Genomic DNA, 27,363 nt, shown 5'->3' on the forward strand with positions numbered 1-27,363 from the left:
TATCCTGTTAAGCCGCAGGATATTGTGTCTCACGCTGACAAATAACTTTAAACTGGGAAATGTGGAGGGGAAATAACGGTATTTATTTCTATGCATGCTTAGCCTAGTGACACAAAATGAGAAGCAGCTACTAAATATAAATTAGTTGAATAATTTGTAATGAAAAAGGTTACCCATTTCAGAAGGAGGACTACAGGACATGTTTATCGATAGCCAAAGTCTAATATGATGAAAAGTATCGCTTTCGATACAATATCGAAAATGTGGTAAAGTTAATATATCGAAAAATGAACAATTAAAAAAAAATATATAGATAAAATATATAGATTTAAGATTAAAAGATGCGCCGAAAGTTGAAAGATCTACCAAAGAATCGTCTATATATTTATAATTTTCTTACAAATTATACATTATATACACATTTTAAACCATTCCCCTGTTTATTTATTGAAATACCGCACTCACTTTATAGCCTCCGTTTTGATATATACATTTTTATGACCTCTTAAACCAAATTAAAAAAAAAACTTAAACTATAAGTTCATGCGCTTCCAGAACTCCTGGCTATATGAGACCTCCGGCGTGGTGTCCGGACCCATTACCGCGCTGGCAACCAGCTCCTCAAACGACCCACCGGCTGATCTCTTTCCGGGCAGGCTGCTCTGGGATGTGCTAGTGCTAGTGCTGATGTCCAGCTGGAGGTTGGGAGGCGGCTGCGATTCCTGGATAGGATAGAGAGTGGGTGCAGTGTGTGGCCGTGGCGGCACAAGTCTCACATTCTCCGCTCCGGTCGTGGGAGCACTAAGAGGTCTCACAGCAGGTTTGTTGAGCTTTGAAGATTTTTGGTCGAAGGACTTGGCTTTGCTTGACACCAGGGGGCCGCCGAAGAGTAGCTCCATTTTGGCCATGGACTGCTGGAGCTTTTGACTGGGAGATCGGTTCACTCGCAGGGAGGGATCCTCCAAGTTCGAGCTGTCGCTGCTGCTATCCAGCAGAGGATTAGGAGACCGCAGGCCGAGTGCATCCTTGGCCCGCCGGAGGAGCAATCTCATCTCATCGTTGCTGCTGCTCTGCGAGGGCGTGATATCGAACAGTTCTGTTGGCTTGACGACACTAAGGACCTTGGGCATCTCTGCTGGAATCCAATCCATTGAAGGCTGCAGTTGCTCCGGCTGCTGCAGATTCTTCTCCTGCTCCAGGTGCTCCATCTCTGCTACCTTCTTCTCCAGACCAATCTCGTCCAGCAGTTTCTTGCGTGCCTCGGAAATGGCATTTGTGAAATGATACTTGTCATGGTCATGGCCCTCCTCCAGTTCTGACAGCCACAGAGGCGAGGATAGTTTGGAGTCCAGCCTAGGTGGCTGGTTTTGCAGTTCCCCCTCCCTCAGAGCCTCATTTTCCTGGAGTCGAGTCCTTCGATGCCGCTCCATAAAGCTGTCCAAGGTGCGATCCAATTGTTCGTGCTGAGAGACTGAGGGAATCCTTCGCGGTTTGAGGGGTTCCTTGTGGGATTTCTGATTGCCGCCTGGGATGGGCGTGTTGGCCTTCGACTTCTCCAGATAGCTGATGAAGCTCTGCTCGAGCAAGTCGCTCTCCTCTTCCAGCTGCTTCATGCGATTTCTGTCGGGACATTAAGTTACTTTAAGCTGAAGATGACAAGGAGCTACTAAACTTACTTGGCACTCAGTAGAGCCTCTTCGAAGCTGGGACCTTGGGAAGATTGACCTAGGGATAGAATGGGCTGTGGTGGTGGTGGTGGTGGTGGTTCTATGGTATTGGTGGCCACATCATGTACTGAGGGCTTTAAAGGAGGTGATACGGGAGTGGGAGTGGATTCATGTGGACTTTCCTTTAATTGCTGGGAAGATCCTGAGACAGGGACACTGGGAACAGTGGCCATAGAGGGAGCTTCCTTGGGCGCACTGACCTTTGCCGGTACAGGATCAACTCTGGCCAGACTTACAGGAGGAGAACCGTGAGCCTCGTCTCCGGATGGATGATTACTGGGGACTGGCGAAGGAAGAGTCTTAGGAAGATCCTTGGTGCCATCAACATCGGTTCTAGGGAGTATTGATTTCCTTGCAGGTCCTACTCCCGTTTCAGGCCCACGATCACTGGAATCAGAGTTTCTGTAATGCCGACAGTGCGCTGCCAAACGCGGATCCACGGGTATATAGCCAGTGGAAACTTGTATCCCACTTGGCGGGGCCACCGTTACCAACTGAAAGGGATATGCCAGACCCAGGTATGGATGGGGCTTAACGTTGGAGTTACTTGGATGGGGATTTACCTCCAGCTTTACGGGCTTGGACGTGAGGGCAGAAGAGGAAGATGGGAGGATAGCTGAAGCTGAAGCCTCAACAGCTGGCGTTCGCTCCTGACCAGTCCACAAGGGCACAATGCAAGTGGCCTGCTCGGCGGCAATCTCCGTCTGTTGAATCTTCTCGACCAGCATGTGGTGATGGGTCTCGTAATGCTCCAGCAGGCGGAAGATCTTTTGGACAAGATCCTGAGTCTCGGCGGATAATTGAGAGTCACGTTCGACGCGACGGCACAGGGTCTATGGATTTATTAATTAGTTAATGACTTAATTAATTATTAATTAATAATATATAATTACCCGCCAAGAGATCTGTCTCCTGCTGAGTTTCAGCATCTCCGCCTGGTGCCTTAGCTTCACCAGATAGAGCTCGTCCAGTCGCTGCTTCTGCAGCTTGAGGGCCTTGTTCAGAGAGATCTCCACCCGGTTGAGGAACATCTGGCCGCTGGCGCTGTGCAGCATCTCGTGGATCCACTTATCGTAGGACTTGGGCGGCGCTTTCACATCCACGTTGACTTGAATCGAGGCATCGCCCATGGACTTGGCATCCGTTTGGCTCTCCATGTGTTTCTTTGCCGCCAACTTCCTTCTGGACGTTTGGGTGGCCTTGCTCACGGTGGGCACGTGCTCTCGCACCTGGGTCGAGGTTTCCTTTTGGTTTTTGGTCCGGTCGTGCTGCTCCCTTAGCCTCCCCTCCTGAAGGCCCATGAAGTGACCATGACCAAAGCCCTCGAGGTAGCCGTCTCTGAAGCCCTTCTGCTGCCCCACCGCATGCTCCTGCTCCATGGAGAGGTTCAGGACGTTGCCCAGCAGCTGGACACAGCCGCAGACGTCGGTCATTAGGGTCTCCATGCGCTGAACGGAGACGAACATCCGGGACTGCGGCTGACGGGTTTTCTTTTGGGCATTGTCCAGCGATTGCCGAATCACCGCCAGACTGGAGAATTGCTCCGGATGCAATGGCAGTAAATGGGGCAATTCCACATCGCCAGCGGGTAGTATGATGGGTCCTAGCTCAGAGTTGACCACCTCGTCATCTTTGCTGGTCTTGGCCTTCTTTTTGGGTGGCTTCTCAGGCAGCTTGATCAACGGCTCGCTGGGATTAAAGGTCTTGCCCGCTTTGGTCTGACGATCGCGTTCACGCAGCTCCCGCTTGATGAGCTGTTCGAAGGACTCCTCGGATATCACCTCCACGGGCGGGGCACAGGATTTTGTTAGCTGGCGGAGATTCTTCATCAAGTCTGCCATCTGCTGCTCGACGGCATGCAGGGCCTGAGATACGCGGGGTCCCACAAAGACGCTTCGGCCGTCGGCGCCGAGGATAAGCTCCTGCTCTTCGGTTTGGTAGAGGCGACTGGTGTCCACACCGGGACGAGCTTCCAGGCAGGCAGCCGGTTCCGTTTGGGAGGAACAATCAACAGGCTTCACCCCTTTTCGTTCCTGCTCCTTTACCCTTTCTTTTTCCTTTTCCCCTTCCTGCTCCTCGCGTGCAATTGCCAGCCTCCTGATTTCCACCAACGACCGCATGAGTGCCATCAGCAGACTCTGGGTCTGACCTGCCAGATCTTCCTCGTAGTGACCCTCTACCAAACGATTGAACTCCGGGTCCGGCTGTAGCTCCTGGTCACCACCGCCCAGCACGGCGCTAAGGACCTGCTGCAGCTCATCCGTGCGGAAACGGAACTCCGGCCGGTTTTCGAATTTGGGCAACGTATGGCGATGGGGCATCTCGCTGCAGAATACGGACAAAGTGAAGTGACAGTTCTGGGAGTGCAGGAACTCTGCCACCAGAGTGGGCAAGGCCATGGCCAGCGGCGAGGTGAGCAGGGCGTGCGATTGAGCCATCTGCAAGCCGGCGGCCTTGTTCAGAAGCTGACCTGTAGGATCAAGGATTAGTTCATGGAAGATCTACATTTTATATATCTTTATTGTACCTACCCAGTGCCGTATTATTGAAGCAGTTGATGAGTTCCGCCCGCAGGTGGGAGTGCATCTCGCGGGCTATGCCCTCCTGGTCCAGCCACTGGCGGAATCCCTGCTCGAACTGCTGCTCCGGCAGCTGGGTCAGCTCCTCGAGCTGGATCCTCAGCCGATCCGTCTTGGCTTCGCTGGGCCCAAAATCCCGCTTCGAAAGAGGTGGCTGGGCATTCACAGAGGATTCTTGGTCTCCCGGCTCTGCCTTCCTTTGGGTTTCCGAGGTTCCTAAAAATAATGATTAAAAATTTTATCTACTTATTATTTAATTCATTAATTTATTTTAAAAATTGATTAGTTTATGAAGTCTGCGCACCTCCTTTTGCTGCTCTCCCACTGACGCCATATACTTTGTTTGGTCCTGCTCCCTGCCTGCCTGCCTTGAGTGCTCCTGCCGCCATCCTGCCCCGGTTGGAGGGTTGATACCTATCGGTGCTGATCATGCGATGCTGCCGCACCCGCTGGGCAGCCGCTGCCGCCGCTGCAATCGCCCTGTCCCGCTTCACCTGCTCCTCCCGCTCCCGCGCTGCCATCTCGTGCTTCCGCTCCCGCTCGCACGGTATCCCAGCGCCAGGCGGGACCCACTGCTTCGAACGACACGAAGTCTGTGTCGACTGCAGTTGACGGGTTTTCATTGCGCGATCCCGGGGCTCGATTCCAATAGGTCCTGTCGCTAGAGTCCTTCGTGTGCGAGTGAATGCAATTATCCCAGGTGAGGCTAGCCAAGGGTGGCAATGCAACAACCACCGGCTGGGTATCGTGCATCGACAGTGACAGGTGCGGCGCGGCCTGCTCGGTGGGGGGAGAAGTGTTCGTTCGAGAAGGATGCCAGGAGCCAGAGGGGTAGGTGCACTCAGGCGAGAAGGACTTCAGCTGTTGTGGTCGGAGAAGGGTAAAGAAATGAGCATCAACTTTATATTATTTTTTTATTTTAATAAATAAATAGAAATATATACAAATGTAAATACATTTTTTTTATATTTCTATGAATTATTAATTTCTAGAATTTACAAATTTTATTTTATTTTTAATATTTAATAAACTTTAATTAGTGTTTAATTATTATTGTTTGTCCTTATTAAATTAATTTATAAAAAATTAAATTTAATTTCCTATTGACGTGGAAAACCCAAGTTAAAAATTTGTTTTACCAAACCTGGTTTTATTTATCGAGCTAAATTCATTTTTAATGATTAATTTCTTTTTTTTATTGAATTATTCTAACCATAAATGGAGACAAAACAAGAGAATTAAGCATTTTAGCTCTCTTCTAGTTTAAATTTCAATTTCAAAATATCGATTAAGGCCAATCGATACTAGTTTCTTTCCCGTTACTTTAGTCTGGTATTTTTGTGTTGGCCATAAACTAGCTGAGTGCTACAACACAAAGGCGCGCAAAGTACCAAGGAGGCGTTTCAAATAATAATCTGTTAATCACAAGGAATAATATGTTTTAAATAAGAGTGAAAAACGGTTCATATAAAAATGGCTTTAATTGAATAAAGGAAAAGGTATCATAAAAAACAATTGTTCAATTATATTTTGCTAAATTTTATTGTTATATCAGTCAGCTTCAGAGAGCTTTGTCTTCGTTTTGGTATTGTGAAATATTAATAACGGTTTTTATTGCAAAATATTAAAAAAAAATTCATGCTAAAATATAATATTTTTTTGTTTTTAAGCCACATCAATTACAATTAAGAAAATTTTTATAATTTTTTCATTTTATACAAATATATATTTATTATGGTATATAAGCTGCTTGCGACTATCGATAGCCGATAACAGTTAGCTTTTTGTTGTTTTCCCGGAAAGCACAAGTACATTTTAGGCAAATGTTAAAGTTTTAACCTTTTTTTTGCTTTAATAAATATATATATTTAATACATACTCCATTTTTTCACACATTTTCTGTTCAAAGAACCTCAGCTTTATCGAAGTTGCTTAAATTACATATACATAATTAATTATTTCTAACTTTAGATTATAATTTACTGGTTAAAAGAATTATAATATAGAAAAATAGCCCTGCCAAACATTATCTAAATAATCGTAAATATAAACGCACGAATGACTTGGAAAGTTTAAACTTGTCTACAAAGCAATATATTTTGTTTATATAAAATATAAATAATTTCTCTGGAATATCCCTTTTTATATTAAATTTTATTAAATGATTTATTTAAAAATTTAAATGCAGCCTAACTTATTCTTTTAACTTATTCTTGAAAACCTGACGATTAAATTGATTCAAGACAATAAATCTAACGTATGTAAGTCACAAAACGACTTAAAATTAATCTGACTTGTATGCGAAAACCTTTACTAATTTTAAATGAGATGTCAAGAATAAGTAGCTTGTTGAAATGCTTTGTTTTAAACAAAGAAGAAACATTTACATTTAACAAGTTTAGCTGAGAAAAAAAATTACAAAGTTGAAAAGTGGAAAAAATTGTAATCGGATTATCAATCCGTGTAATGTAATTAATTTAATAAGGTGTTTACATAAACTAAGGATCAAATTTTCTTATTGTTTTCAGGAAAGAAATCAACAGTTGAAGGATGTGAAGTAAGCCTTCAAGTGTTTCTGTATCTCAAATTTAATACATAATAATAAATAAACAATACTTAATATATTATAAATATAACAATAAATTGCTTTTGTTGTTAATTTCCTCAAAAAAGCAAACTTTAAATTTCTGAGGATTTTCCGGAAGTAAAAACTGTATCCCATCTAGCAAATACATATGTACATACGTGGATTTCCGTGAGTCTTTTTCTAAGTTAAAATCGGAAAAACTGTAGAAAAGCTTTAGATTTCTATAGAATAAAAATAATCATGACTCTGTGTATTGCAAATCCAATGCCTTATAATAGCATTTAAGTGGAATTTAAGTCAACGCGCTAACTGTTGTATGTGTTTAGCTAAGCTAATATTAACATATAAAGATTTATAAGTATGTACACCTGCCTCTGCCTATTGACAACTGCAAAATGTGATTACGATGGCAGTAGCAACATCTCAGCTTCCTCCCTTTCGATACCAGCGCCACTTTTATTTGTTAGCATCTGTTGCAGCAATTATTTATTTAGTAACCCTTTGTAATGTTTTTAAATTTATATAAATATTCTTACTTTAAGATATTTATAGATGAGTTGTGTATTCTTAATAATATGAGGCTGTTTTTTACATTAATATTAATTACAAACACTAACTATTTAATTTTTCTTTTAAATAAATTCAAATAAAATATATTATTACAAGGGTATCTGAGCTTCGGTCTCCAGAAGCTGCTTTTCTTTCTTGTTTATTTATGAATGTGTTGTTGGATGACATTTTGCCGCTTGATTGGCTTCAACACTGACCTTGCGGGGGCCAAAGGCCAAACCCAACCTGTGGCTAATCCCTAGGAGACAACAAAGTTTAAGACAGGAGCCTTGCGGATGTTAAACGAAAGTTAAGAGAAAAATTAATCAGCTCGTTATTACTATTATATTTTTAAAATAAATCAATAAAAAATTAACCGAAAAGTAATTTTAAATTTCGTATAAACAGATTTTGACCTGAAATTCAACGGTTTTGTTACAGAAAGTGTTGCAGTGTAAGCTTATTGAGTCAACCCACAGACTTCCTGACTGAATATACATATACTTTTTTCTGAACAGTGTTGTAACAATGGTTTCGGCTTAATGGAAATTCGCAGTGAACGAACTCACCCAATTAACCCGGAATGATGATCTCAAAAAATTTCTCTAAGTTCAAGTTATTTCGAACTTTTTTCAGCTCCCAAAAATGAGTACTGAATGAAAGCAGAAAAATATAATCAATTAATATATATTGTTTACATTTAAAATCCTTTAAATTATAAACGTTTCTATAAGCGTACATAATCACAAAACCTCAGTTGATTTCAGTTAGTAAAAGGATTTTGATCCTTGATGATTCATTTTATAAACAAAGTATTTTAAATGATTATTCTGTGATGATATCTCTCTCTCTACAATCAAAAACATTTATAATTATAAACATGGCTTAAATTTATAGTTAATATCTTCTTCTACCATAAAGCATGGCTCATGGAACCGGCAATTGCGAAATTAATATTATCTAAAGTTCTTTGTTTCGGGCTCGTTTAAATTTAATTATAATTACTCTAGTGCTACTTGAATATTTTTTTATTTTTTTGGTTGGCCAATAATAAATTTCAGAGTTCAGATTTAAAAATGTTTAACTCCATCTGTGGTTGTGTCTTTTTACGATTTCGGCCATAATGACTTTGGCAATTATGCGCAAATGATAAGCAGCCAAGCGCAACTTTTGGACATTTTAACGCGGCTTTCGCTGTCGCTGGACACGGAATGCGAATCCGACTGAGAATGAGAATGGTTCTGGTTCTGGTTCGCCAGATTCCCGGGGCGAGAGGCACACAGGAATTTCTGACTTTAGATACAAAACCACTTGACAATTGCTTAGACTTGGCACAAGAACTAAACATAAAATGTCTCAGGTTACAATCTAAACTTCGATAAGGATCTTAGGCAAAGCTTATATTATATATATTTTGTATTTTTTATATATTATTTTCGATTTTCTATTTTAATAATTAATATATTAAATAACAGCGTATGTTGTCTAAAAAATAAAGTAAAATTTGATGATAAACTTGAAAGTTAATAGCCGATCAGTTGCAGGTTCAAGTACTACCAAAAGGTACTTTTTTAAAATGATTTAAAGGTAATATTGTTAATATGAATACTCAAATAAATAAAAATATTTATATAAATATTCGATAGGCACAAAAATGTAAATACCTGACACTAATCAATCTTATAAGATACCTATAGGTAATAATTAGATGTACCTAAAATATATAACCATCAACTTATATTCTTCAAATTGAAGAATTTCTTCAAGTCATCGCCAATGCTTATATCATTCTTGGGTTTCCGATTCATTAGGCTGGAGCTAGCCGGAATCGGAATCGGAGAATCGTAATCGGAATCGCTTCAGTCCAGGTACAAAGTGCGCACGTTATAGCCCTCTTTACATGCCCGACTGACTCTTTAAATTGGCGCTAATTCGGGGGATTCGTGGTTTTGTGAAGGGATTTTTGTATTTTGACATTTCATTCGAATTAAGTACAGTTGTCCGGATTGCCGAGGGCTGCAATTAGTGTTTCCCCCAAAAAAGACGGGGCTAATTAATTGCGTGTCACGAAATCCGGAAAATGAGTTAGAACGAAGAACAAAAAAAAAAAAAAAACAGTTAGAGGCAGATGTGCGTGCAGTTGGTATCCGATCTAAGCCAGATTTATGAAAATGTAACTGTGAAACTATAGTATAAATAAATCCCACCCTTAATTTCTACACAAAAGATGGAGAAAATTCGCTTGAAATTTCCAAATTTTAATTTTTTGGATTTTTTTCTAAAGTAACAATTTTTTTTTAATTGAAAATAGTTGTGTTTTGGTTTTCACATCTGTTAGATTTTTTAATTTGGTAGTTTCTTTGATTAAAAAAATTGTATATGGCAGAAAAAAATAATAAAAAATGTTTTTATACTATTAAACTTAAATATCTTATGTAAATACATATCTTAAAATATTTTTTTATGCACCAAATCAAGTTTTCCTGCGCCTTAATTTAGTTTTTTCCACTGTGTTTTGGTTTTCTGATCTGTAAAATTTTTGAAATTAGCTGATTTCTTTGATTTAAAAATTTTTATATGGCGGAAAAAATTTTAAAAATGTTTTCATACTATTGAACTTAAATATATTATTTAAATACATTTTTAAAATATTTTTTTATGCACCGGAATCAAGTTTTCCTGTGCCTCTGCTGCGCCCACACATGCGCCAACCCACAATAACAACAACAAGGGAGTTGCTTAGAAGTTGGCGATCGCAGCGACGTCGACGCCGGCCGAGGCAGCGAGCAGTGGAGCAGCGGCTTGGCAGCGGAATTAAATAATTTTCCATAAGCGCGTTTAGTCAAGCTCAGTTCAATTGCGGCTAGCATTGTTGGCGGACGTCTCAGTCTGAGCCAGCTTCAGTTTCAATTTAAGTTTTAGTTTTGGTTTCAGTTTCATTTTAAATTTAATTAACAGTCTTAGCTTCCTTTATATATTTTTTTACCTGTGCCACCTGTGCGAACAAGAGCGGAAGCTCCAAAGAGAGAGAGATTGTTGAAGGGAGAGCGTAAAGATGCAACTGCAGAAGAAGTGAAGAATATGTACATGTGTATGTGTAGAAAGCCGCCGTGTGTGAAGTAAACAACTTTAGTGACCGAAAAACCTTAAAAAAAAAAAACAAAAATACCTAAGGCAAAGCGAAGAGAGACACCAAAAAGAAGAAGAAGTACCAAGAGACGCCACTGCAGCAGCAACAACAACAACAAGCTAGAGGGGTTAGTAAGTCACCAAGTTCTTTGTTTTCTTTTGTTTTATTTATTGGCTTTGCCAAACTTTATTTGGTAATAAGGCAGTTACCTTTTGCAATATCGAAAGGTTACACGGCGAGAATTTTTTTGGAATTTTAAGTGCTTTCTTTTTAATTGAGGTTTTTACTTTAAAGTTTAAACACATTTTTGTTAGGGCATTGATTATATTTAATAAAAATTAAAATTGTTTAAGAAAGGTATGTGTACGTCCAGTTAGAAAAATATTTATAATTGGTCTTTTGTTAAAATTTCCATATACTCTTTTAGTATAATTGAATACAACAAGAAAAAAGTAATAATAATAAAAAATAGTAATATCTTTTTACAGGCTCTTTGTTTATTTTTTGAAATTTTTACACATCTTTCAAAAAAATAATTTTAATTAAAATTTGTTAAAGTGATTTCTTAAAAGGTAAACAATGTTTAAGATATTTTTACATGAATGTTTAGCTCGAAATCAAATTAAATAATTTATATAATTTAATAATATAACTAATATATTAGCATAATTTTGATTAGATTAATATTTAATTATATTTAAACTTATATACATTTTCATTTTACAAAATATCTATTACAATTATCATGGACTTTTATATAACATTAAAATATCGTACAGAATCGATGAATAAATATATAATTAAACATATAAAAAAGTATAAATTTATACAAATCCCAATTCATTACTTAAATTGCTCATATTTTTTTGCAGTGTATTAATAACTAAACTCGTTATTTAAATCAATATTTGTATTTCTTTTTTATTTATTAGTATTTACGGGTTAACGTTTCTTGTGTTTCGCTTTTCTTGGCACGTTTTTTGTGGCCACTTTTTTCAGAGTGGATTGTTTGCAGTAATGTTAGTAATGTTAACAAAAAGGGCAGACAAAAACAAAAAAAAAATAAAAAATAAAAAAAAAGGCCAGAGCGGAACAAAAGCAATGAACAAATTGGAAATTGGCCATACCAAATGCCTTAGCCAACAACACAAAGACTTTAAAATATATTGTTAAAAGCCAAATGAGCAAGAAAAAAAGGTGGCAATAATAGCCGATGAAAGTGAAAACCTGAAGAAACAAAATAAGGAAACAATGGGAATTTTAAATACTCTGAAATGTTTTAAATTGTTGATGGGAAATATAAATTATTACTTGGTCTTAAGGTTTTAGTAGAGAGAGATTGTTTTTCTTTAAATAAAATTAATTCTATTAGATTTTTGGTATACTAAAAAATAAAAAAAAATAGTATTATCCATTCGTTATAGGTTTTTAAATAAGTTTATGTGTTGGAAATTTGTATAAGATTTATTCGGGTAATTATAAAGTATTTATAAATCTAAATACAAATAAAAATAAAATATATATACTATGTGTTCCTAAAAAGTTATATTAAAATGTTTACTTTATAATTTAATCCACATAAAATCAAATCATCGAATATAGCATAAAATTTTATAATTTATATATTTTTATAAATAAATGTATTTATATATTATTTACATATTATTTTAGATTTTCATGCAAAATTTAATTACTTAAATTTGTATTTGTTTTATATCTCTAAAATAATTATTTCCATATATTTTTCTATGAAATCACTTAGTATTTAAGCTGACCTATTTTGGTAGAGCCTTCTTTTTTTTTAGAAGAGCACTTAAGTAAAGCATAAAATCTGTAATGTGCATAGCCAAGCAATTAACACGTGTAAGTGGTAAACGGTTGATTTCCGCTAGAAGGTTTCCGACATGGTCTGTTCCCAGGCATTAAAAACTAAATTTAAAGTTTAAAAGTTACAAAAGCCGTGAGAATACACTGCAGAAAATTAAATGAACATCATTTGTGTATGTATGTATTCTATATATTACCTTTACGAATTTCCTACCTATAAAATATAATTAGTTTAAGGTGTTACTACAGCTTCTTAAATGAATTCATAATTTAATATATGAGTATTTCTTCTTAATTCCATTAAAATAAATGCTTTTAGAAAGTGATTTTAATCAAGTATTATTTACAATAATAAGTACAAATTATAGAATCAACTTAAGATGGCTGAATAAATTCTAAAAATTAAATAAATTAATGATAAGAGCAAATTAAGATGCCTGAATAAGTTCGAATCATTAAATTAATAAATAATGGAAACAAATTAAGATGCCTGAATTAATTATTAAAACTAAATACACTTAAAATATGAATTTCTTAACTTTCAACTCCTTAAATCACCTTAGTTAACCTCCAATATAATGTGTTTTTTTGGGGAGGAGAAATTGCAAAATTATAGTTTACGCTGATTTCGTGATAAATACATTTCGTTTCGGGTCTTACGTGTTCTGTAATAAATTAGGGGAACAAAAATACTTACTTTTGCCGGAGGAACTCTCTGTTTCTATGTATATCTTCCGTTTCCTAGTCGCTGATAATCACCGGTATTACCATAAAATCTTGTAGCTTTTAGCATACCGCTTCCAAAGGCCCTGGACGGTTATTATCAGACTGGTTATCGTACATACACACACACACACACACACCCTGCCGACTATTTCTTTCGACTTGACAGAGTTAATTGCATTGCAAGTTTTTGCACATGTAAGCTGCGACCTTGGTGACTACTGCTGCCGCTGCTGCTGCTGCTGCTGAGCGGGCTTAAAATGCGAAAAAGCAACAAGTAGCAGCCATAAATAAATGAATAAATACAGGAAAAAAACAAAAAAAAAAAGTTTGCTGTGTTTCCTATGCCAGCAAAATGGGTTTTATAAATAAATAAAATATGCGGCAGAATCCGCCAGCGTCTGGAAGTATGTATATAAATATAGCCAAGTCTGCGCCGGTTCTTGCCGACTCATGCTGAGCCGATCGTTTATTGAATCGGAGTCGAGTCGATTCAATTCGATCCAAAGTGGAGTTATATCGGAGTCGGAGTCGGAGTCCGGGGTTTAAGTGGAAATTAAACTTGAATTGGGTCTTTTCCTGATCGCTGGGAAGCTATTAATATTATTATTGGAAAATATTATACATTATTATTATTATTTTATAATCTATGTCTACGGTTTTTGCAGTAAAAAGCAAATTAATTATTGTTTTAATTTAAAGTAATTATTGATTTCAAACTAGCTGTGCAAATATTAAAATAAATATACTATTTATTCCTTCTATATTATATTATATTATTATATTATATTATTATTATATTATTTTTTAATATTTTTCGAAATATATTTAATATTGGCTTTTCCATTTTACAAATGAAAATCTTAATTTTTATTTAAAATTAAAATTAATTATTGAAATATATGTTGATTTATACGAAAGTTACGAATTTATATATACATATATGTATATTTGAATATATTTATATATACATATATATATTTCAATAATTAATTTTCGTATTTTATAAAATAATATATAAATATAGATAAATCTTTAACATCCAGTATTCTTTATTAATTGATTTTAGAATGACGTCTACTGTCATTTAACTTCAGAGATCGTATAGTAAATATTATATTATGCAGTTAATGGTTGAGGCCAGCCTCTCCTATGACACTGAGCCGGAGGCTAAAGATGGCTCATTGACACCCTTTTAAAATTTGCCTTTAGTTCTTTTTGTGGTATCAAAAAAGCCAACGGATTGGTGGGTCATATTTTAGGGAAATTTAAAACTCCTTTTCATTTGATAATTTAGTTTTAAGAATATATTCTGGAGTAAATTATTTGTATATATTTTTAAAACCTTTAAACCCTAAATATTACACTATAAATATTTATAAACCATTTTAAGTAACATCAAACATTCATTAGTAAATGTTAAAAAAATTAAATTTTTAAACATCTTTTAATACTGCTTTTAAATCTAATTTTATGTAATCCAAGCAATTAACTAAGCTTCAAATTATTTTTATCCCCAAAAAAAGAATTCTAAAATATGCAATAAATATTGTAGCAACGTTTTAGAGTTAAAAAAAGACCCATGAATTTTACTTAAACATTCAAGCTTTCAAATATATTTTTGAAAATCTTAATCACCATATGAAACTATATATATGATAACTATAATATTAACACATATTTTTTACCTCCTACAAACAAACGTGCAAAAGAAAATAAACTTCTCAGAAATCAGAACTGTTGAATGGTTTAATTTCCATTGATCGTTGATTGCATTTAATTTCTCAAGCAGACAACAATATAATCTAAAACTTGAATCTGCTAATTGAGATAAAATTGTGAAAAACTCTGACGTTTATCAGCAGACCAGATATAGAATAACACGATATACATTAATAAAGTGATATAGGAATACTTTTAGATAAATTAAAGCATAAATTGAACCATCAAAATAAGTAAAAAATGGCAAAACACGCAATTTATTTTGATCAAAAAGGGGAGTGGGTAGTTCGTAGCCCTGTAAATAAAATTTAAGTGGGATAATCATCGAGACAAAATGCACTATACAGATACTACTATATCCGTTCTTATAATGGTGAGCAGGGGGTTCTGGTTCTGGGCGGCGGTGACTTCTGCCAAGTCGACAAACTAGTTTCGCCGTTGTATTTCTTTATTTATTTTAATATTGCTGCTTAGTTAGCGAGTTTTAGGTGGTATATGTGTGAGTGTTAGTTGCTATTTGATTTCGCTTTTAACGATTAAGTGAAGATTCAAGGTCAAGGTCGGGCCGAGATCCGAGTTAGCCAACAGATCAATGATAAATCACGCCTAGAATCCGCTCACGGCTCTCTGGGGGGGAGTTTTATGTTTATGCTGATTACGTGTTTAGTGGGTGAGTGTTCTCTGCACTGCAAGAAACTTGCTATAAAAAGTTAAGATATAAATTCAGAAGTTTCAAATATATTAAGTATACTTAGGGAACCCTTAAGCCGCATTTTATTAAAGTAAAATATAATAATTATAAATTATAAATTATATTACTTAGTCCATAATTTTTTGTCGGTGTCTTGTTTAATATTTATTTAATTGACATATATAAAGAAGATATTGAAAAACCTGTTCAGTTTTATACAAAAAAAATAACGTTTAATCTAATCGCTTTTTATGTGTCTCTGAAAAGGTCTTAGAAACGAACTTTCGATTAAGAATCATTTAAGTGCCCGCTGTCTGGGGTAATTCCAGGAATACACTTGCATTTTGTTGAGTGACTAAACGTGATTAAAACGAGTTTTGATATCGGCGGAGAAGGTACTATATACTATAAAAAAAAAAAACATTGCTCAAATCCCGTTTCACAACTGAATAAACGCTGGACTTTAATTATCACAGCGCCAGCGGTGGTATTAGCTTTTAGCTTCGATTGTATTCAAAAACTATTTGAAAACACAGCTGGGTATTACATTACTTGGCCTGAAGCCGAGGTGTTGTACCTGTACGTGACGGGAGTCTCTAATTGCTGCCCGGAATCGAAGGAATTAACACATTTGCATTTTGGGCAAAAATCTTCCCACCCAGCTCTTGTTTGGGTACTAGTTCCCGAATGCTAATTGCCGGTCAACGCAGTAAACAAGCTATAAATAACTAAAGAAATGGATTGTTAAATTAGTTAAACAAAAAGCATACCAAATAGTTACATTTTAGTCACAGAAAAGTACATTTAATGTTTTTAAAGAGTTTATTTACATATTTTTAATTTAATTTTAGCCAAGAAATGGTTGTATTTAAAGCATTTAAATCAATTGTTTTTTTTATAAAAACTAATACGAACATTTGTTAATAATAAAGCAAAGATTATTTTATATTTAGTAAGAAGCTTAAACGATTTCAATATCAATATTCTTGCCATTGCCGTTACTTCGTAATCATTCTTAGTTGGTAAATAATTAAGAACTTGAAACATTCTTAAAATACCTTGCTAATTAAAGAATAAGTCCCTTCATTTCTACATTTCTCTGTTTCATCAAAATCCTAAGTAATATCATATATAATCAATATTTAATTAGAATTGCATCCAAAATTTTCTATTTATAAATGTCGGCTTCGTTCTCTGAATGAGGTTACCATTGCAGAATAGGAACGCTGGTCGTTGATAAGCCGGGCTAGTCACAAACAAATATATATTGTAAATAATATATAGTATATATAGTACATGTGCATAGTTGGCATCGTTTTGTGTCAGCGCAGTGGGAAAACTGGAGCGATCGGTTCACGCAACATTAGCCGGGGATCAATCAAGTATTAGATAATCTCCGATGATGATGACATTGGCGCCAGTGCAACATTATGCTATATAGAGGCGATTGACTAATCAGTAAATGCAGCTGAATGTGGATTTGGAACTGGCTCTGGTTGTATACTAGACCTGGTTCCATATACACAATATTAACTAACCAGTTGGTGATAGTAGTTTCGGCGTTTGAATAGGGGTTTTATTTAAAGAAAACTATTGTTTTAGTTTAAAATTTAGTTAAATATATATTCAAAAATTTAAAAAAAAAGCTCCAGACTTAGTTTTAATAAAAAAACACATACTCTAAATCTCTAAAAAAATAATTAATAAAGTAAAGGCTTTCCGGCTGTTTTCTTATTTAATTTTGTAGACAAAAGTTTTTAAAACAATATTATAAATTTCTATAATTGTTACCAAAAAAATAGAAACGTTTATTGAACACTTTTCTGCAATCTAATTATATAATTATATGCTCTCGCAACCAGAGTTGTGATTATAATAAGTGAAGTATAATCAGCAATATAAAAACCAGTGTATAAACAAACCAATTATTAAAATTAGTAGAACGTTTCAGCTTAGCACTAAATAAAGGGTAAAACAGGGTAAAACTAGGTAAAATGTTTCAATAAAATTCAATTCATATAACATAGCTGGAAGCTAGCTTTAGGGAAATATAAAATATGATATTCGATCATGTTTAATTTAATTTTAATGTATACCAAATATACCTGTCCAGCTACTTGATTTAATTTTTTATTATTTAAAAAAATGTTTAAATCGGATTTTAAACCTTGTCTTTATTTAAATTCAGTTAAATTTTGTAACAGAAATAAAGTTATTTTTAGGTTTATTATTGTTTATATTTTTATGCAAACTTTTTGGCACACCAAACTGTGTGTGTGCTACCTTTGTGGTATATGTTTACATTGCCACACACTTTAATATTCTTTTGTCTCGGCCTCGGAGATTTTCCCACTCCGATACAAGCTATAGGGCATAGGTCAGAAAATATTCTCAGCAGCTACAAGTATAAACGTTAATCGAAGTCTTGGCAATTGGCTAATAGAAAATATACCAACACTAGTCAAGCAAAAATGTAAAATAATGAAGATGATTACCTAAAGCATTTGCAACTGGCTTCCATGGGTTCGAACATATGTAGGTAACCATAAGTCACAGCACCAAACAATAAAAAGTGAGGCCGCTCATCTTCCAGTTAAACGTTGTAAATGCCATAAAGATCGCCAGCATCTCAACCTCCAGCTCCATAACAGCTTTATGAGGGCCTAAACCTTGCCGGGGAAAACAACTTTAGGGGAAAATGTCAAACATACAGCTAAAGCTATCACAAATGTTTGTTAAAATCAATGAAATATTCACCATTTCTTAAGGACATTTATTGGCTTACTACGCTCACAGTTACTTAGTAGCTGGCAGTTAGTCATTCCAGCTATATCTTGACCGATGGACTGTCAATATAATTGCTGCTGATCGCTGACTCACAGATCGGAGCGCATGCTCGCCCCGGTAAATAATACAATTTAAGTGGCAAAACACTCTTTACAATAATTGTCATTAAATGGCTCTTCTGCCAACACCGGGAAGCGTTTTTTCTGCCAAGGCGAGCCGCTAAACAGCCCGAATTAGCAATGCGACAAGCGTAACAAAGGCGGCCAACAAGGGGTTAATTATGTTGGGGAAACAAAATCCTATGTGATTAACACCTGTTTCTCTCTTCCGCCGGCAAACGGATAGAAAATATTGCAAATCGCAAATAGTCAGAGCTAGTTAGCTGATATATAATTATGGCATCGGGATATAGATCGTTTATAGATATTCTATTATAAATATTCTTATATTTTCCTGCTACTTTAATATATCGAAATTATTATTAACATTTAGAAAAATCCTACAAGAAACCTAAGAATATGGATATTATTGAAATCGCTATCTCACAAATAACTTAAAAATAATATCGATATTTAAAATTTTGATATATAAAAGTTGGCCATTTGCGATATATGCATACTTCTCAATATATCAAAGCTAATTATTTACCACTATTAATTTTTTATAATTTATAAATTGGCAAATTTTGATAGTATTAATATATTTACGTTTATTATGAGATTGAGCGACAGTTAAATTTTCGATATTTAAAATTTGGCAATATTTTTGATACATAAATCGATATTTGAAACCTCGAAAGCGATATTATAATGAACAAAAATTTGACATATCAAAGTTTGATTTATTTGCAATATATTTATGGTTACTTTTTCGTAATAGATATATATATGTGAACGGCAATCGCGATAGTTTTTGATATAAAAAACATAATGTAGGTTTATGATATTTTCGATATGATATTAAGCCGATAATTTGTCGATATATCATATGGAAATTGCCTTCTCGATAAACATACATCCATAGCTTTTAGTTTTAATTTATTAATTGACAATTCGGAATTTAAAAGCAAAAAAAAAAAAAAAATAATAATAATAATAAAATATGAATAATTCTTGTTGATTACTTTTGCATTAAAATTTTTAAAAATATATATATTTCTTATTCCCACAACTCAGCAGACAAAGATGCCTGAGTGATCGCGCCATCTCAGCCAGCGATTAGAACAGATTTTGAGGACAGGGAGGAGGAGGAGTAGGAGGAGCAGCAGCAGGGATAGCCATGGGCATGCATGTGAATGGACGCGAGGTGCGGGAGCTGCTGCGCAAGGACCTGATAGTACGATGGCGCCAGAAGGTGCTCAGCCTGATCCTGCTGGCCTGGCCAGTGCTAATCTTCATGCTGCTGTACCTCATCCGGCTGAAGTACGGCTCGGAGCAGGTGCAGGCCTGTCAGTATCCAACGCGACTGCTGCCCACCAAGAACCAGGTGGTGCCCGCCGCCTTCTCCTACATATGCAGCATCGAGAACCGGTGCCAGCGGGCGCAGCCCTACGAGGAGTACTCCCGCTGGAAGGAAGCACCGTAAGATCAGCTTTACTGTCTCCTTTCTTCTAAATTTAATATAATTTCCTTGATTGCCATAGACTTCACTCTGTGATCGATGTGGTCAATGCTTTTGTGACCGATGAACAACTGCGCAAGGCCGTTGTGGAGCTGGCCGACAAGGCCAACTTTGTGTCGGCCATAACCACGCTGATAACCAGCGATAGACTAGACATCATAAGAAGTAAGTAGGGTCTCTATAGTCTTTATAGCTAGCTAACTTCTGTCTTTATTTATTTTTCAGGTAACATTAGTGAAATCATTTCCTTGGTGCCCGAAATAGAGCGACGCATGAACTATAGTTTCGACATCAAGCACTTGTTTTCGAGTAGGTTAAAGTTAAACATAGCATAACTCAAACTGACAGCAAACCTCTTGACAGATCGCGACACCTTCGTGAAGCTGGGCATCCTGCTCTGCGGTCATCCTTTTCCCAGCACGGACACCATTCCCCTAATTAATGAGATTCTGGAGTCCGAGGACTTTAGCGAGGCTGACAAAGACGTGGAGCTGGAGGCCATGCCAAGTGAGTAGTAGCCTTCCAAAGCTAAGCCTTCCAGCTCTTTGTAACCCAAGTGCAAACCAACAATCTTGCTCTGCCTCCAGGCCGCCACCGTAGTCGTCGCCATCTAACCGATACCCTTCCCATAGACTGGAGGCCAAGTGAGCATTTTTCTTAGAGATTTTTTTACACTAACAACTTGGCTATATTTCCAACAAATCGGCTTTGAAAGCTAACCCTAAATGCTTTTATATTTCATTCTATATGCTTTCTTTGGTGTTGCAACCTTTCTTTATCTTCCTTCATAACGCCCGACAGTTTCCATAGTTCCCATTGACTTACTTTAACTTTAACTTCTCATCCTTCCAGCCAAATACTGCAAGCAACTCTACCGGGATGTGACTTCCACTAACCAGGGTAAACTCACCTGGAACACCATCAAGCCCATCATTCAGGGCAAGATTTTGTACTATCCGGACAACGAGATCACCAAAAATGTGGTCAAGTTTGTGAGTTACCAGACCCTTGACTTGATAATACCTATTTCAGGTTCTTTCTTCTTCTCCCAGAGCAATGCCTCCTTCGAGGAGCTGGACAACATGAAGCAATTATCTCGTGCCGCAGCCACAATCCTTACCAAGCTCCACACGAATACCACCTTTCAAGAGGCCTTCGATAGTCTCCTGAAGTTGGCTCGCTCGCCGCTGGTAAAGAGCCTGGTGGGCGAGGACTTTGACATTGGGGAAATCGAGCGAGTGTTTCAGTATATTCGCACCAATCAGCTGATACACGACATCCTGAACACTGTGGCTGACCTCATGGACTGCGTGTCGGCGGATCGATTCGAGGCTGTGGATTCACTGGAGGGCCTGCAGAGGAGAGCCTATGAACTGAATCAGAACAAGCTATTTCTGGCCGCTCTCAACCTGGAGGATGTGGGTCTCAAGCAGTCCTCGTATCGCCTGCACATGGACACGGACAACACGCAGCCAACGTTTGAGAATCGGAATAGATTCTGGTTCCCCGGACCTGCCGACAGTATGGTCATTGATCTCAAGTACCATCGAGGTTTTGTCCAGCTCAAGCAGATGGTGGACCTGGGCATCATCAAGGCCAAGCGAGATGAGGCGGGCATCTTGCCAGAGGAGGAGGAGAGCGATGCCAAGACCTCCACTCCCTCCTTCACCATCAAGGCTATTAATTCCGATGATGATGATGATTTCGACGACGAGGAGGACTTTGATAGTTCGGAGAGCAACACGAAGAAGGCCTTAACAGACACCAAAGACGAGACCACGCTTTCCCCTATATCAGAAGGTGATGATGAGGAGGAGGTTGGGCTCACCACCGAGCAGGTTATAACCACAGATCAGCCCAGTTTAAATGGACAACCCGATTTAATGCTGCTAAAAGATCAGGATGTGCTCAAGCGTACCAAGCGACAGGGTTTCCTGGACTTCCTGGGAGGTCTTGGGGGGTCCAAGGACAAGAAGGCCAAGTTCCAGGTGGATGACATGCAGTTCTACACCAAACAGTTTCCCTATCCCGCCTTCCTGAACGATGTGTAAGTGGAGTGGATACTCATTGAGTTCTAAAGCTAAGTCGTTCTTCTGGCAGGTTTAAGCGTGGCCTATATCTGGCCCAGGGTGTCCAGGTGGCCTATCTGCTGGGCCTTGTGGTGGCCGTGGCCCTGTGTGTGAGGGAACGCATCTGGATGCGGGAGAGCCGCAATAGCATGGTGAGTCTGGGCAGGATTCTTAGAAAGGAATTATTATCTTTAATAAATCCAATCCACCTTCCCAGTTAATGCGTTCAATGGGTCTAAAGGCCCATTCCGAGCTGGTGGCCTGGTCCCTAATGAGTCTCATGGAGCTGTGTGTGATCTTTATGCTGATCAGTGCGGTTCTGTACAGTGGCGGTATCCTGGCGTATACCAACTGGTTCTTCGTGATGTTCTACTGCCTCTGCTTTGGCATCTGTTTGATCTCCTTCTGGTGAGCAGACCCACTGACACTGACCCTAATCAATTGATAAAGACTCAATCCCTTACCTGCTCTCCATTCCAGTTACATGTGCTCCAATTTCTTCAATTCGGCCAACATTGGAGCGGTTGCCACGGCGCTGCTCTTCTTTATCACGCTGTGTCCCTTCATCATTGTCCTGATGTTCGATGCCAAGCTAAGTGTCTTTGAGAGCTTCCTGATTGATCTGTCCTTTACCACGGCCTTTGCCAAGGGCTTTGGTGAGATAATGCGCATGGAGTTGCAGCAGGAGGGCTTGACGATGGGTCACCTCATTGCCTCGGGTCCGGCCAGGAGCGAGTGTGCCATGGCCTTTCTCATGTTCCTTCTGGACTTTCTCCTGTATGCGGTCATAGGACTGGCCTATCAGCGGTACAAGAAGAGTGGGTATTCCATTGTCATGTGGTTAGGATTACCTTTTACCCAAATCCCAATGTCTTCCAGCCAACTACAGCTTCGTGAAGGTGGCTCGGTCTCAGCTGGACGACAAGCTGGGCGCCTCCATGGCCAATGTGACCAAGCTGTATGGCAGCAAGTGCGCTCTGTCCAATCTCACACTGGACTTTCCCCGAAATCAGGTCAGCTGTCTGCTAGGACGTAATGGAGCCGGAAAGAGCACGCTGATCAAGCTGCTAACCGGTCAGATTAGACAGAGCAGTGGGAAGGTGCTGCTGGCCGGGGAACACCAGGTGGGCGTCTGCTGGCAGGACAACATCCTCATACCCACCCTCACGGCTCGGGAGCACCTGCAGCTCTATGCTCAAATCAAAATGTCAGCGGAGCGGGAGGAAAACGCTGGCGCTGAGGAGATCCGCACGGAGGTGGCTCGCACCCTGCAGAGCCTGAACTTTGGCAAGCACGAATCCTATGCCGCCTGGCAGCTGTCCGGCGGTTACCAGAGACGGCTCTGCGTGGCCATTGCCTTTATAGCCTCGCCGAGTGTGGTTATCCTGGATGAGCCCTGTAACGGAGTGGATGCCAAGGCGCGCAAGGACATCTGGCAGCTGATCGAGCGTCTCAGACAGGGACGAGCGGTGATCTTTGCCACACACTTCCTGGACGAGGCCAAGTACCTCAGCGACTCGCTGGTGATCATGCGGAATGTAAGCATTATCTTTTACTAAACTTAGTAAGCGGAAATTAATAAATTTATTAAAATCCAGGGCAGCGTCGTGGCCCAGCACAGTCGCGAGTCCCTTCAGCAGCTCTGTACTGCCACCTACAGCATCAGTGTGCACTGTGTGGATGCCACCACCTTGACCCACATTGTTCAGCAGGCCCAGCACCTGCTGCCCCAGAGCCAGGTGCTCCGTTTGGGGGCCGGCGATCATCCCCACAGTGTGACCATACAGACCAGCTATGCTGAGCATCTGACACCCGGTGCCGTGGAGTTTCTGCAACTGTTGCAATCCCAGGAGGTAATTGGCTCCATTAGCGACGTGGAGCTGGCCAGCAGCAACAGTCTGGAGCAGGAGTTTGAGCAGCTAAACAAGAAGAACGGCGGCGGCGGCGGTGAGGAGGTACGACGAGTTCAGGTCAGCGACAGAAACGGAGGCGTGGCCAGACCTGTAGAGACTACAACCACGGAGGAGCCCCCCTCCAGCTGCGCCCAGTTTAAACTCCTGATGGGCAAAAGACTCAAGCATCTGTCTCGCAACTACCGCCTGCTGCTCTACGTCCTGCTGCTGCCCGCTCTCTTCGAGCTCTGCGCCATGTGGTTCGTCAGCTATCGCCTGGAGGATGACTTCGACACTGTCCTGCCCTTGAGTAGATCTCTCTATCCCAAGACAGCGCAATTCCTGTCCCAAGAGCAGCCCAACCGCTTCGCCGGGAAACTGCAACCCCATCTAAAAACCAGCTGCGAGGATCAGGGCGAGTGCCGGGAGTTCAACAGCTCGGAGCAGCCCTACAACTGGATCCTAGAGACTAACCACGAGTACCGGGAGAGAAGATACGGTGGCTACAGCATGAATGGCACGGGAGCTACGGTCTGGTATAACAACAAGGGCTACCATGCCATGGTGGCCTGGCTGAATGATCTCAACTCGGACCTGCTCCGCACCACGCTCAACGACTCGGAGTACAGCATACTGACCCTCAATGAACCCTGGAAACTGGGCTTTGCCGAGCTAAGCACCAGCTCCATTCTCCGTCAGGCGGCCGACTCCTGCTTCGTGTTCATCCTGCTGATAGCCTTCGGTCTGGTGGTGGCTGCCGGCTCTGTGTACCTGGTCAATGAGCGTGAGAATGGCGAGAAGCTGCAGCAGCGGTTGTGCGGAGTGAGTGCTGTGACCTACTGGCTAGTGGCCTTCGTCTGGGATTACCTGGTGATGGTCCTGGCCCTGATTGTCTGCCTGGCCGTGGTCTTTGTGTTTGGCATGCCCGTGTTTGTGGATCGCCAGCAGTTGGTGGGCATTGTTGGCCTTTCCCTAGCCTTCAGGTGAGTCTGGAGAGGATTATTCTTCATAGAAAGTATATAAGATTTCATATCTCTTAGCTTTGCCTGCGTGCCCGCCGTGCATGTGGCCGAGAAACTGTTCAGCGACTCGAGCATTGCTATTGTCACCATCTTCTGTGCCAATCTGATTATCCCCCTGGTCACCATGGGCATCATTCTCATCCTGGGCGTTGTGGGCGAGGGTCCGGCTTGGGATAACTGGCGCCATGCCCTCAACCAGGCCTTCCTCGTCTTCCCACAACATGCTCTGGGCGATGGCCTCCTGGAGCTGTGCAAGAACTACATGGTGGCCCTGGTCTTCCGGCGCTACGACATTGACTCGTACAAGCATCCCCTGGCCAGCGACCTGCTCGCACGCCACTTTACGGGTCTTGTGCTGGTGGGTTTGGTCTTTCTGGTTCTCAATGTGCTCATCGAATGGCACCTGCTCCGCCGGCTCTGGCAGCGCGTGGAGCGCCTGCTTGACTGCCACTACCGTCAGGAGCTGGACAAGCTGGGCCAGTTGAAGCTGGTCAATATCCAGAGCATCTTCAAGAGCTGCGTGGCCGCCGGGGAGGCAGTGAGAGCAGAGAACTTATGGCTGGCCTACAGCCGTGGCCGATACGCCGTGCGCCAGGTGCACTTCAGTGTCCAGCGCGGCGAATGCTTCGGTTTGCTGGGCAAAAATGGGGCAGGAAAGTCCACGATATTCAAGCTGCTGACGGGACAGTTGCAGCCAAATGTGGGGCACATATACTTCGAGCAGGTGCGTCCGAATACTATTTTTTATTAATTCTTTTATCTAAAATTCTGTTTCCCTCCTTCAGCCCGGCGTCTCCTACTGCCCGCAGAGCAATCCCCTGGACCCCCTGCTCACGGTCAGCGAATGCATACGGTTCTATGGCCGCCTGCGTGGCATTCGGCAGGTGGATCAGTTTCTGGACCGAATGCTGGACACCTATGAGCTGCGCCCCTACAAAGAGGTTAAGGTGCGCAACCTTAGTGGCGGCAACAGGCGCAAGCTAACGGTGGCCGTCACCTGCTGCGGCGCCACGCCCACCGTTCTGCTGGACGAGCCCACCAGTGACATGGATCCGGTGACCCGGGATTTGGTCTATGTCACCATTGAGAAGCTGCTGCTATCCCGCCGCGCTGTGGTGCTCACCTCGCACTCGGTGTCGGAGATTGAGCATTTGTGCCAGCGTGTGGCGGTGCTCCGCTCTGGTCAGGTGATTGCCAGCGACACACCCGAGCGGCTGAAGGCCGCGCACGGTGGCTACTATGCAGTGAGCTGCTTCTGCGGCCCCGCTCAACAGGCTTTGCTGGCCAGGAGCCTGGGCCAGAGGCTGACGAGCATTAGAGACCTGCAGCACTATGGGCACAGCCTGCGCTTTCTGGTGAGGATTCGGGCACCGGGCAGCCCGGCCACACCGGATCAGCCACTCCTGTCGGAGCTCTTTGTGGTCCTGCGGGAGCTGTGCCTGGACGTGGGACGCTTTTCGTTGAGTCGCTGTCGTTTCGAGACTGTCTTTGAGAGGATCCTTGACAGCTGCGAGGCGAACGGAGCGTCTGCAGCGAATGGAGTCAACGGAAAAGTGCACCAAGAGGCGAGGGAGGATCTGCCGGCCAAGTCGGCTGCAGTTAGTGGCACCCTAGAAACGGGCTACGTTCACTGCGGCTACGAGGAGACGAGAACCTAAAGGATAATGAAGCTGCAGATCTGTGTTTTTAGTTCCTGCGAACTTTGTTTTATATATATTTTGAAAATGTCGAGCACACGACACCGGGTTAAAGGAATATTGCCGATCTATATATTGTTGCCTTTACATTAAGTAATCTTTGATCTTGGGTCGCTGGAATAGTTAGCATATGTACTATATAATATTGTAAATGGAGTTCGGATCAGGGGTGAGAGTGTACTTTCATTTTAGGCTGACAGAATTTTGAATTAATACTTAGCTTTCACACCAAATGAGACAACAAAATGTGTATATTTTTAGTAGATTTTAATTTATACATTTTAAAACAATTAAAAATTTTTTTTAATAAGCTAAGGGTTCTTTTAAGCAATCCCTTAGCAAACCTTTCAATTTCCAAACCGAATTCCATTTTAAACACTTTTTTTTTAACTGTATAATAGTTAGGCAAGTTGTTTATTTGTGATAAGATCGGTTTTGGCCAGTCCAAAGTCCAGGCTCGATCCAGTGATATATAAGTTTGTCCTCACTAAATTCCGGGTGTAAGAATATATGTTCCCCTTTCCCCCTTTCACACCGACAAACCCCTCAATAGCTTTAATATGTAATTATGTCTGTACCGTGTATGTGTGTATGAAATTCAGGACCAAACTTAGATGTATATATATATATGTATTTGTATGCCCAGGCCATGATCCTTATAGGATCAGGCACACATTTTTTTTTATATGTATATTTCAATTTGATAATAAATAAAATTTAAATATGAATGGAAGAAAGGGT

The 27,363-nt window shown here is 40.1% G+C and overlaps 2 protein-coding genes across 4 annotated transcripts; one reads left to right on the forward strand and one right to left on the reverse strand.

Moving 5' to 3' along the window:
• Positions 1–404: 404 nt before the first annotated feature.
• unc (uncoordinated) lies at positions 405–13,324 on the reverse strand. The gene is made up of 6 exons (XM_017166133.3): positions 13,097–13,324; positions 4,611–5,167; positions 4,259–4,522; positions 2,621–4,197; positions 1,677–2,560; positions 405–1,620 (listed from the first exon to the last, which is right to left on the reverse strand). The coding sequence occupies exons 2-6, from the start codon at positions 4,927–4,929 to the stop codon at positions 534–536; spliced, it is 4,131 nt and encodes a 1,376-aa protein (XP_017021622.1). The 5' UTR covers positions 4,930–5,167; positions 13,097–13,324; the 3' UTR covers positions 405–533.
• Positions 10,294–27,359, forward strand: ldd (lipid droplet defective). Of its 3 annotated transcripts, none has more exons than XM_017166105.3 (15): positions 10,294–10,699; positions 19,498–19,902; positions 19,965–20,107; positions 20,168–20,251; positions 20,306–20,449; positions 20,530–20,586; positions 20,795–20,934; positions 20,995–21,989; positions 22,043–22,163; positions 22,229–22,419; positions 22,492–22,829; positions 22,891–23,549; positions 23,610–24,886; positions 24,944–25,649; positions 25,711–27,359. In XM_017166105.3, the coding sequence occupies exons 2-15, from the start codon at positions 19,601–19,603 to the stop codon at positions 26,581–26,583; spliced, it is 6,030 nt and encodes a 2,009-aa protein (XP_017021594.1). In that variant the 5' UTR covers positions 10,294–10,699; positions 19,498–19,600; the 3' UTR covers positions 26,584–27,359. The 3 variants fall into 3 exon arrangements, with proteins under 3 accessions (XP_017021594.1, XP_017021593.1, XP_070144515.1); XM_017166104.3 differs by having other exon boundaries at positions 19,501–19,902; XM_070288414.1 differs by lacking the exon at positions 20,530–20,586.
• Positions 27,360–27,363: the final 4 nt, after the last annotated feature.

Source organism: Drosophila kikkawai, chromosome X (assembly GCF_030179895.1).
Source record: "Drosophila kikkawai strain 14028-0561.14 chromosome X, DkikHiC1v2, whole genome shotgun sequence".
Lineage (NCBI taxonomy): Eukaryota > Metazoa > Arthropoda > Insecta > Diptera > Drosophilidae > Drosophila > Drosophila kikkawai.